The sequence below is a fragment of the Pteropus alecto genome, unplaced genomic scaffold (assembly GCF_000325575.1).
Source record: "Pteropus alecto unplaced genomic scaffold, ASM32557v1 scaffold21, whole genome shotgun sequence".
NCBI lineage: Eukaryota > Metazoa > Chordata > Mammalia > Chiroptera > Pteropodidae > Pteropus > Pteropus alecto.
In genome coordinates this window covers 5,359,310-5,371,601 of record NW_006436282.1, presented here as the reverse complement: position 1 = coordinate 5,371,601, position 12,292 = coordinate 5,359,310, and the positions used below count along the sequence as shown (strand labels likewise).

The window sequence follows — 12,292 nt, the reverse complement described above, 5'->3', positions numbered from 1 at the left end:
GTTTATTAATTCTAGTAATATATTTGTATATTCTTAAGGGTTTCTACATATAGCATCATGTTACCTACGAAAAAAGGCAATTTTACCACTTCCTTTACAATCTGGGTATTTTTTTTTCTTTCTGATTGCACTGACTAGAATCTTCTGTGCAATACTGAATGGAAGTAGTGACATGGTAACAGTGGACATTGTTGCCTTGTTCTTAATTAGAAAGAAAGCGTTCTGGCTTTCACTATTAAATGTAATCTGTAGGTTCTTCGTAAGAGTCTTGTATCAGGCAGAGAATGCTCTTTAATTCCTGATTTGATTTTTTTCTCATAAATGTGTACTGGAGTTTGGAAAAATGATTTCTCTGACTCTACTGAGATGATTACGTGGTTTTGTTCTTTATTTTATCAATATAGTGTATTATATTAATTGAATTTCAGATCAGAAACCAACTTTGCAATCCTGGAAAATCCCACTTGCTTGTGATGTCTAATTTTTTTATATGCTGCTGGATTTGGTTTGCTAATATTTTGTTAAGGGTTCTGCATCTATATTCAAGAAAGATATTGATCTGCCATTTTATTTTCTTGAGATGTCTTTGTTTGGCTTTGAAATCAGATTAACTATGGTCTAGTAAAATAAACTGAGAAGTAGTCCTTTCTCTCCCATTTTCTGAAGGAACTTGAAAGATTAACATTATTATCTTCTTTAAATATCTGATTAGAATTCACCAAATATGATACTGGGGTTTTCTTTTTGGAAAGATTTTTAATTGCTCAACTTCTTGTTATAAGTCTATTCATATTTTCTATCTGTTCTTAAATCCAGTCTAGGTAATTTGTGTCTTTCCAGTAATTTGTGTCTCTCGAGGAATTCATCTTCCATTTCATCTTAGTTTCTAAACTTATGACATAAATTTGATCACAGTATTCCTTTATAATACTTTTTAAGTTTTATAAAGTTGGTTAATAATGTCACTCCTTTTCACTGCTGATTTTGGTGATCTGTGTCTTTTTAACTCGGTCAGTCTAGCTAAAGGTTTGTCAACTTTGTTGATCTTTACAAAGAACCAACTTTTACTTTCATTGATTTTCCTCTTATATTTTTGTTTCATTGGTTTCTGCTACATTCTTTATTATCTCCTTCCTCTGGTTGCTTTTGGTCTGGTTTGCTCTTCATTTCTAGTTTCTTAAGATGGAAGCGTAGGTACTGATTTGAGCTTTTTTAAAATATATATATATACACATTTAGAGGTATGTTTTCTTTGAAGCACTACTTTAGCTGCACACATAAATTCTAAGTTGCCTCTCTGTTTTCATTCATTTAAATATTTTAAAATATGCCTTGTGTTATTAGAAATGTATTGCTTGATTGACAAATATTTGGGATTTTCTAAGATTTCTTTCTGTTACAGAATTTCAACCTTTTGTAATTTATTGAGATGTTTTATGGTCTAGCATATGGTCTAACTTAGGGAACGTTTCACACGTTTGAAAAGAATGTGTATTCTGTAGTCACTGGGTAGTTTACTATATATGTCAGTTAGGTCAAGTTAATTGATAGTGTTGTTGAAGTCTTCTATCTCCTTGCTGATTCTCTCTCGTTAGTTGTTCCATCAAATACTGAGAATGGAGTTTTGAAATTTCCAATTACAACTGCAGAAATTGTATTTTTCCTTTCATAGTCTTGCTTCATGCATTTTGGGACTGTTGTTAGATGTATACACAATTTATGACTGTTATATCTTCCTGATGTATTGACATTTTTATCAGTATGAAATACGTCTATTTGCCTTCAGTAATACTTCTTGTCAAAGCTTATTTTGTCTGATAAGCTTTCTTATGATCACTGTTTATGCTATGCATCTTTTCCCATTTTTTACTTGCAACCTAGTTGTGTCTCTGAATCTAAGGTGTGTTTCTTAGAGCATACAGCTGAGTGTTGCTTTTTTAACCAGTTTGACAATCTCTGCCTTTTGAGTAGAACATTCAGTCCATTCACACTTAATGTAATTATTTAAATAATTGGATTTACTTCTGCCATTTTGCTATTCAGGTTCTATTTGCATCACACTTTTTTTTTATTCCTCTGTTCTTCTTTTACTGCTTACTCTTGTGATATTTTTTAGTGTACCACTTTAATCACTGATATTTTTATTTTCTATTTTTTAGAGTTATTTTCTTAGCAAATGCTCTAGGGATTATAACATACATCTTAACTTATCATAATATACTTCAAAGAATACTTAATTCCACTAAAATGGAAACTATAACCTATGCCCTTTCCCTTGTCCCTCTTTTGTGTTACTGTCATATGTATATTTCAGGTACATATGTTATAAGCTCAACATAGTAGTGTTATAATTATTGTTTTATATGATTTTATATGTTTTAAATATGTGGAAAAATGAGAAAAATATATTTATAGACTCTTTCATATTTACCCACATATTTGCCATACCTAATACTTTTCAATTCTTCTCATAGATTTTAAGTAACATCTAGAGATTTCCTTTAATATTTCTGGCAAGACAGTTTAGTAGCAAAAAATTCTTTCAATCTTTATCTGGGAATACTTCAATTCACCTTTACTTTGGAATACTAGTTTTTCTAGATATAGACTATTTGGTTTACTGTTTTTCTTTATTTTAGTACTTTGAACATGTCATGATTTATGGGCTCTACTGTTTCTGACAAAAAAGTCAGCTGTTAAAGGTATTATTGGTTTCTCATGTAATGAGTTGTTTTCTAGCTTTCAAAATTTTCTCTTTTCTTTTGGCTTTCAACAATTTAATTATGATGTGTGTCTGTGTGGCTCTTTTTGTATTTTTCTACTTGGAGTTTGTTGAGTTTCTTGAAATCTACAGATTTTTTTTTCTTTCATCGAATCTGTAAAGTTTTCTGCCATTATTTCTTCTAATACTTTTTAACTCCCCTCTCTCTCTCACGTCTCCTGGGTCTTCCATTATGTGTATGTAGACATATTTAATGTTTCCCCACAGGTCTGTAAGGGTCTTGATTTTTCCTCTGTTTCTCTCTGGCATCGGGGTGCATAAATTCTGACATATATTCAAATTCGCTGATTCTTCTGCCATCTCAAATCTGCTATTGAGCCCAACCAGTGAATTTTTTATTTTAGTTGCTATACTTTAACTCTAGAGTTTTTGTTTGTACCTTTTTTTATAATAATTATCTCTTTGTGAAAATTCTTTATTCATTAAAACACTGTCATCCTACTTCCCTTTAATGCCTTCAACATGGTTTCCTTCACTTCTCTGAACATATTTATAATAGCTGTTTTGATGTTTTTGTCTGCTAGATCCAACATATGGAGACACAGATACAGTTTCTATTGACCATTTTTTTTTTTTTTAAGTATGAGTCATACTTGTTCCTTTGCATCTCTAAATTTTCTGTTGAATGCTGGACATTTTTTATAATCCACAGTAGCAAATGTAGATTCTGATTTTCTCTGAGGGCAGCCGTCTTATCTGTTTGTGTTTTAGTAACTTGACAGACTAATAGCCTGTTTTTCCCATAATGTGTGGCCACTGATGTCTCTAATCCATTATTATTTCCCCCTCATATTTCTTTAAGGCTGGCTTTTTAAGACATTTTAGAGCTTGTCTCCAAGTGTTCACCTTTGTGTTCAAAGACTAATCAGAAATTTTATTCAAACATCTTGATCCAGTGAGACTTCCACTCCCAGGACGGGATTTTGTGTAGAATGAGGACTGCATTCAACATCCGAGCCTTTTATAAGCTGGCCCCAGAATTTATTACCACGAGGCCTGCTTGAATCTCCTCTCTACATATGCTTAGGTTCCACTAATCAGTGATGCATGGGTGGCTTGGGCCCATTTCATTTTCTGCTATACACATGTCTCCAGTCAACCTAGGATATGTGGTGACTTCATTGAGCCTCCATGGCTGTCTTGCCTCCTAGACCTCTGTTAGTCTTGCTACTCCATGAGTCTGTTGCTTGCCACAAATTGGACTACGCCCTCACACAAGTGAAGCTATTGGTACTCCCTGTTCATTTGCAACTAAGATCACTATTTTAACCTACAACACTCCCTATCAAGTGTTCTCTCACCAGCAGGGAAAGCAAACTTCTGGTTTTCAAGGCCTGCCCCATCCTGGCTGAAATGCCACATCTACAAAACTGGGGATGAGGAAGATGGGAAGAGGAGGAGCACCAGTTAAGAACACCACAGAATTATGTTATTCTTACCCTGAGTTCAGGACTTTTCATGAATAAAGCTTCTCAATTGGTTTGGTTGAATTCCAGAGCACTGAATTAGTTGTTTCACCCAACTTTTTGGTTGCTTTGTGTGGAGAGCAATCAAATCCCTCAGTCATGTCAGCCATTCCTTTTTTTAATCATGTATATCATGTGTTGCTGTAGTCCAAAGTTCAACCATGCTACGTCTTGGCTACAACTTTGAGACTATATTTACCTCTGAGATAAAACTGCAAGTTCATTTTTTTGTTATTTCTATTTTATGCATAAATATGTTGCTACTTTAAATATTTTCAACTCGGCTTCCTTTTTTATTTTTATTTTTTGCTACTAGGAAAACAGATTTGTAAATATGTGTTTCTATGTAGGGTAGATATGTGTTGAAAATTTATCTACATTAATATTATAAAGAAGCTACAAAACTGTAATATGGTCAGAGGCAAAATCATGCTAATAGGCTGTATCTATTGACTCTAGACACTGCAGTACATGCGAGATACTTACAATCTGTAGTATATGAAAATGATGCTAAAAGGAAACTGTAGCTTATGAAAATGTTTGAGAGAAATGTCAATGCTTATGCTAGAGAAAAATACCACACTGCTAGCTTTTCAAATATTTAAAGTAGAGTTACACAATGATACAGAAGATAGAGTAAAAAGATAGAGTATAATTTTGAGTTTGATATCTAAAATAAACTATTTAACAACTTCAGCTAAAACAATTAAACTAGTTTGGTTCTCTTGCAAAGTGATCAGATTATCTCACTGAGAATGATCGTAACAAACTAGATGTCCACCTTTCTAAGGAGCATTTACATAGGAGATGATGGACTAAATGACCTTTCAAATAGATAAGAATTTACATAGATAAAACATAACACTATCATAAAAAATAATCTAAAATATATATAAAGATTATCATAATTTGGGTTATTCATAACAAATAAAGGAGTGGGTCATAAAAACTATTTCTAAAAGATATGAATTCTACTGTACAACTGGATCTCAAAGGGCAACAATATACTGGCTACCACAAAAAAGCTATTAGAAGCAGCACTTTCTTACCATTGTACAAAGCTACTGTCTATAGTTCTGGTTGCTCTAACTCAAAACAAGAAAGTTGAAGTGCGAACAAAAGATAATGAAAATGAAGATATTGAGATTATTACATAAAATCAGAATTCATTCTGGAAAGGCAAAAGCTAAGAGTGTGCATAACAAATATTTATAAAGAACATTAAGGTCACAAACAAGGTAAACTCAGATTTTTACACCAAAATGTGAAAGGCAACCCATAAACTCTGAAAGAAGTAAGCTCAGCAAATAAAGGAACTACTATTATATTCAGGAAACAGCAAGATAACTTGCTAGGACCAAAATAGGTTATAGACTGAGAACAGAAATAACTTACCTCTTTTAGTTGATCGGCACTCCCCCATGATGCAGAACGCTGATGTGACCTCTTTTCGGCTCCCTCTTCTGCCCAACAGCTAGGTGTCTTTAGAAAACCAAAGTAAAACAAAATAAAAAATAAGGAATTTTGTCTTTACTTATTCTCACAGCAACTCAAACATATTTCAAAATCTTGGCACATACCAGTTAAGGGGCTATACTAAATACTAAAATCCCTTAAACACTAACATTTTCATGACCCTGTGAAATGTTTAAAACATTCTGAATTAGACATGATCAATTTAAGATACCTCTGAGTAGTGTTACTCAAAATATTTTGTTTTTCACATTAACGACATTAATGAAACACCCAGATATAATACAAAACACTAAACCCCTAACAGTAAGACCAGTTAGTAGTGTCATTAAAAAAAGAAAATTACACAATATTAAAGTATCATTCTTAATACATGAAAGTATGCTCAATATAATAGAAATTACGGAAAGTAAAAACCATAACTTAAAGATAGACAAAGGGTAATGATTTTCACAAAAATATATCTGATATAAAAAATTATGTTTTATTACCTACTGAAAAAAATCATCACTTATGCTGAGGCTGCACCTGTCAGTCTGCATAATATGAAGAAGCCATCAGTTCTACTTTGTATACAATTTAAAATGCTTGTGGACAATTTTTAAAATAATTACCACCTCTTAAAAGTAATGAAACTCCAAAATGAAACCAAGAACAACTGAATGTTAATTGAATAAAAATACAAAGAACCTGCCTAAACAGTTCAAATACTAAAGTGAAGCTATTTAGTCATAACTTAGAGAGTAAAATATTTTATTCAATTGGCAAGTGCAAGTATAAGAGGCATCACTATATTAAACGTGCTTTCAAAGAACTACTTAGTTACTAAAATTTCCTAAGTTCAGTCCTAGATAAGACAAACTACTCTGAAAATAATTTAACGCTTCCCCAAGTAGTCATATCTTTAATAATCAATTTATTCTAAAACTATTCAATCATATCACTTTATTTAAGTCAAACTTTTATTTTGAGAATTTATATGCCTTAATACTTTTACCTTTCTACCAAGCATATTACTCTTTGACGAAAATCAAATGATTAAGGATCATAATGTTTAAAATTCAATGTGCATTCACGAAAAATGAGTCAAATTTCTTGCATGTTCCGTAATTATCAACAATAACACTTAAAACACTCTTTATTCTCTATGGCTCTAATATTTTCAAAGGACATTAACATAACCTGTATCTCCAACTCAGAGATAAATCAACAGCCACGAAAAGTTTGCAACTGCTTTAACACTGCTAAGCATGCCAATGGCAAATGGAACTAAATCTGAGGTTTCTTATCTCACAGAATTATCTTTCATCATACTATCTTTTCTTAAAATTGAATGTGAAAACTTATTTCAGAATACAGTATTAATTACACAAAAGAAATAAAAACTACAAAAGAATATTTATGTTCCTGAAAGCCAGCTAATAAAATAGTTTAAAAGTATAAAACCACTACTACAGTACTCTCAATCATGTAGCTATAGACTTATGTGCATATAAATTGTGTAAGTATATTCATCAGTCTCAACTTTTCTAAAAAATCTCCCCAAAGAGTAATTTCATTATAATCACATCAATTTAAAATAAATAGTATGAAAAATGCTCTAGTCTATAGATATATTCTATAAACTGCACTGTCCAATATAAAAGCTACTAGACACATGCAATAATTTAAATTTAATGAAAATGAAATAAAACTAAAAATTCAGTCTCTTAGTCACACTGGCACATGTTAAATGCTCAATAACCACATGTGGCTAGTGGCTACTGGCTGCCACACAGGACAGCACAGATATAGAATATTATCGTCATTACAGAAAGTTCTATTGAGAGCAGTGTTCTGTGCATTTAACTCATTTTTTAATGAGTTATTTCGGTCAGAGAAAAAACAAAAGATGGCTACTTGGTTTAACCAAATCTATTTAAAGCTCATGCTTGTGAAGTCACAGAAGATGAAATAATTTGTATCCAGTTTGTTAAATCTGAGTATTTGAGAAGTGTTTTATCATTTAAATTAGAAAAATACCATAAGGTAGCAAATTTCTTTCCTTTCATATCAGCGAGAAATTTTTTCTAACTAGCCTGCTATTCTGTCAATCTAGAGTAGAATTTTATGAACAACAACACTTATAACATTGCTCATGGATGTTAGTAAAAATATATGATAAAAGGGTTCCATGGTCAAATTTATTTTGGAAATAATGTATATTATACTTCCTCTACTCGATATACAATGCAATTAGCATTTCAGAAACTCAAACGTACAAACACACAGGGAGAGACACACTCACTTTTTCAAAAAACCTCTTTTCCTTTTTCTCTTACGTATATGACTCCATGACACTTACTTTAGAAGTACGCTTATTAACACCCGCCACAGACAGCTTGGAAAAAAAGATAATCCTCAAAAATTTGTATCGCATATAATAGCTTGTTCTTCAGCCACCATACTTGAGAGAATTTTTCTTTTCTAGCTGCCCCCACTTAGATTACCAGGGCAATGCAGAACCAAAGCCTGTCTCTAAGACTGCTGACAAATGGTGGTTGACTAAAAAATTCCCCTGTCTAAAAAAGTTACGTTTCAGTAGAAGAAGCCATTTTTATTTTCACCTCTCAGAATTATCCTAAGTCCAGCCCATGAAGCTATGTCTCCAGTCCCCAGGTTCATCCTCCTACCTCTGGTTTCCTGTGTGAGCACTGCTGCTTCTCTGAGTACAATACAGAGAAAATAGTACTACTGCACAGGATCACACACTTGTTTTTAAGACTATATTTTAGGAGCAATTCTAGGTTCATAGCAAAACTGAGAGGAAGTTAGAGATTTCTCATGTCGTCCTTGCCCCAACACATGCACAGCCATCCTCCACCAGAGTGGTACATTTGTTACAAGTGAAGAACCTACAATGTCACATCATTATCACCCAAAGTTCATAGTTTACATTCAGGTTCACTCTTGGTATTGCACATTATAAGATTTTAGACAAATATACAATGACATGTCTCCATCATTACAGTATCATACAGAGTCTTTTCACTGCCCTAAAAATCCTCTGTGCTCTGCCTATTTATTCCTCCCCATACTCAACCTCTGGCAACCACTGATCCTTTTCACTGTCTCCATAGTTTCGCCTTTTCTAGAATGTCATATAGTTGGAATCGTACAGTAGGTAGCCTTTTTAGAGTGGCTTCTTTTCCTCAGTAATACACGTTTAAGATTCCTCCATGTCTTTTCATGGCTTGATAGCTCATTTCTTTTTAGTGCTGAGTAATATACTGTTGTCTGGATGTACTACACTTTATTCATCCAACTATTAAAGGACATCTTGGTTGCTTCCAAGTTTTGGCAATTATGAATAAGCTGCAAACTAACATCTAGATTTTTGCGTAAACATACATTTGCAACTCCCTTGGGTAAACACCAAGGAGCATGAATGCTGGATCATGTGGTAAAACTATGTTTAGTTTTTTAGGAAACCACTAAACTGTCTTCTGAAGTGGCTGGACTATTCCGCACTGCCACCAGCAATGAATGAGAGTTCTGTTGCTCCACCACTGGTCAGCACTTGGTGTTGTCAGTGTTCTAAATGTTGGCCATTTCAATAGGTGTGTGTGTAGTGGTATCTCACTATTTTAATTTGCATTTCCCTGATAACAATGATGTGAAGCATTTTTTTCATATGCTCATTTGCCATCTTCCTTGGTGAGGTATCTGTTAAGTTCATTGGTTCATTTTAAAATTCAGGTTGTTTATTTTCTTATTGTTCAGTTTTAATAATTCTTTGTATATTTTGGATAAGTCTTTTATCGGATGTGAATATGGGCATGTTTGTTATACATTATTCATAAACCAGTAAAGGCAGATATGCTTTCCTGTTTTATCAACTTCAAAACATATCAAACTAACTCCTAGCAAGAAATATTTTGTTTTCAATATGTAAGAGCCTAAAGCCACTTCTAAAGAATCACCCGCAAAAACAAAAGAACTAATAACTCCACAGTATTCTCTTAATCTTATTTAAAACTTATTTAAATCTTATATAAAAGTTTTAAATTTATTTTTTTATGGTTCATCCTTGCCTTTGAAATGTGCTGTAGTCTATAATATTTTATGGATATATGATTATTGAGTGCTAATTATTAAACAGTACTTAGATGATCCTTAGTATTAAAGTACTGATAAACCTGGCAAGAAATAGAATCGCTTGAAAATTGATGATGCGTAAGTTAATTATGACTGCAGACTGACTTAAAGTTTTAAAAAGGTTTTAAAATAGATAGTGACAAAGCCTTCATTATTTATAAATAAATCCTTTGGAGATTTGGTTTTCCTTTGACTAATAGAAAGTTTTAAACTTCTTTTAAACTTTTAAAAGACAATTTTGAAAAGTCTATCCTTGATGAAGCTTTAAAAAGGAGCACAAAAACATTATGATTCTAATATTTTTATCCTTTGTTCTTCTGGTAACTGTATATAAGTACAGTCTTGTAACCAGATATAAATAGCTGCTTCACTTGAAAATAAAGAGTGTAGAAAGGAATAGTTCAGCTGAAAAAGCATTAGGAATTCAGTTATAGGAACAGTTACATACTCAAATTTTTTAGCGTGTTCCAACTATGTACTGAGCTATGTGCTTATTATACTAGACCGGTTTCAAAGTGTGGTCCCTGGGTAAGTATCATCAGTCTCACCTGGAAATATGTCAGAAATGCAAATTCTTAGGTTCAATCCCAGAATTACTAAATCTAGAATTCTTAAATAAAGTCCAGCAATCTGTGACTTAGCGAGCTATCCAGATGATTTTGATGCAAGCTAAAATTTGAAAACCACTGTTAGGTTAAGGAAATAAAAATGAATAAGAAATAGCTTCTGCACTCAAGGTACCATGTTGACCATATACAAACTCATTTTTCTTGTAGGCTAAAATCATTAACAAGTATAATATCAACTTGTATATAATTATATCTTTAGAAATTAACATAAGCTAATGTAAACACTGTTTTGAACCAATAGAATATTATACTGATAGGGAGAGATTTTTCTTTACTGAGGAACATTAAACAGTGGTCTCTAGCAATAACATGCCCAAGTATTTAAGTAAAATGTACAAAATACATGTCTGTTTAGCCCTCAATGAGTTTAAAACACAAGTGAATGAAGGTCTGTGAAGTAATGGTTTGTGATCTCCTAGATTATTAACCAGTGAATTTATTAGGAAGCTACATTTGTTTCTAGATCTCAAAATGAGAAGGAGGGAGGGTATTGGTGTTAAATCTCTGGACTGCAATTTTTTAAAACAGGAAGTAACACAGAAATCAATTATTGCATCTGTGCTAGACATGATAAAATGAAATAATTTGCCTTACTCTGTAAGAAATGCTAATTTGAGAAAAAGCAATCATAAATGTGCCAACGACCTTAAGAATAGTCATAGTAATTCTACATTCAAGAATTAACATGAGATGTACACCAAGAGAGGAACTGGAAATAAATTAAATGTCTACCAATAGGGAAATGAAAAATCGCAGAACATTCTTATAACAACGACAACAAAAAACCCAGCACATGGATTATAATCTCACTTTAGTAAAGCAAAAAAAGTATTTCAAAATTTAAATAGTAGTGGGAAGTCTAGATAATTCTATAGTGAATCCATAATACTGTTTTCAGTTGAATGAGAAAAAAAATCAGAAAAAAAAAAGACAACCATTTTTAGGAATATTTACTAGCATGGGAAGATATTATAACTTATTAAATTAAAAAGGTTACAAAACACTACCTATAGTAACATTTGCGTTCTATTTTTAAAATGGCTTTAAATTTATTTTTTAATGTAAATAATCAAAACAAAAGGCCATACATCAAAACATTAAAAATGGCTATGTCTGGATGTTAGGAATACAAGCAACTAAATTTCCTACAATGAATACTGATTTCAAAATTAGAAACTGGATTTAAAAAAATAAATAAATAAGATAGCTATGCTACAGAATTGGTAAGTGTGGATGTACATCTACTCTGAGAAAGCCTAATATAGAATTACAAAAATCCTAATTTTAGAACCTCAAATTTGTTTGGAAGACATGTTACATGCAAGTTACATGTTAGGATTTTACTACACATCACATAAAATATTTTTCACTAGACAGGGCTTCCCTTTGACAAGGCGGTTGGGGTTCTCTCACCACTGTAAGTGGCTATATGTAGTTATCAACTCTTGGCTATGGGAATGGAGATAGAGACTTCAGAAAAGCCATTTATGCATTTAGAGTAACTGAAAACTGGTCACTGAAATGAAATGTCAAACACCCAGAAATATCAGTGGCACGTTATTAATGAGAATACTGACTGGAAGTTGTTTCAGTTTAGATATGTCTTTCATGGTACATTTAAATTATAAGATGGAAAAAATATCTATAAAAACTTTTTTGAAAAGGTTAAAACACAAAGCTACCATATGATCCAGCAATTGCTAGAGAAATGAAAACATACGTCCACACTTGTACAGAGATGTTCAAAACAATTCATTAACTCATGAATGCATAAATAAATTATAGTATGTCCATACCCTGGAATA

At 32.3% G+C, this 12,292-nt stretch overlaps 1 protein-coding gene across 1 annotated transcript in view; it reads right to left on the bottom strand.

The window, feature by feature from the left end:
• GLCCI1 (glucocorticoid induced 1) overlaps positions 1 to 12,292 on the bottom strand; it is a 91,213-nt gene that overhangs the window by 37,761 nt on the left and 41,160 nt on the right. Inside the window, exon 3 of the mRNA XM_015589444.1 lies at positions 5,644 to 5,730. Within this exon, the coding sequence (XP_015444930.1) occupies positions 5,644 to 5,730 (87 nt within the window). The remainder of the gene's footprint in view (positions 1 to 5,643; positions 5,731 to 12,292) is intronic.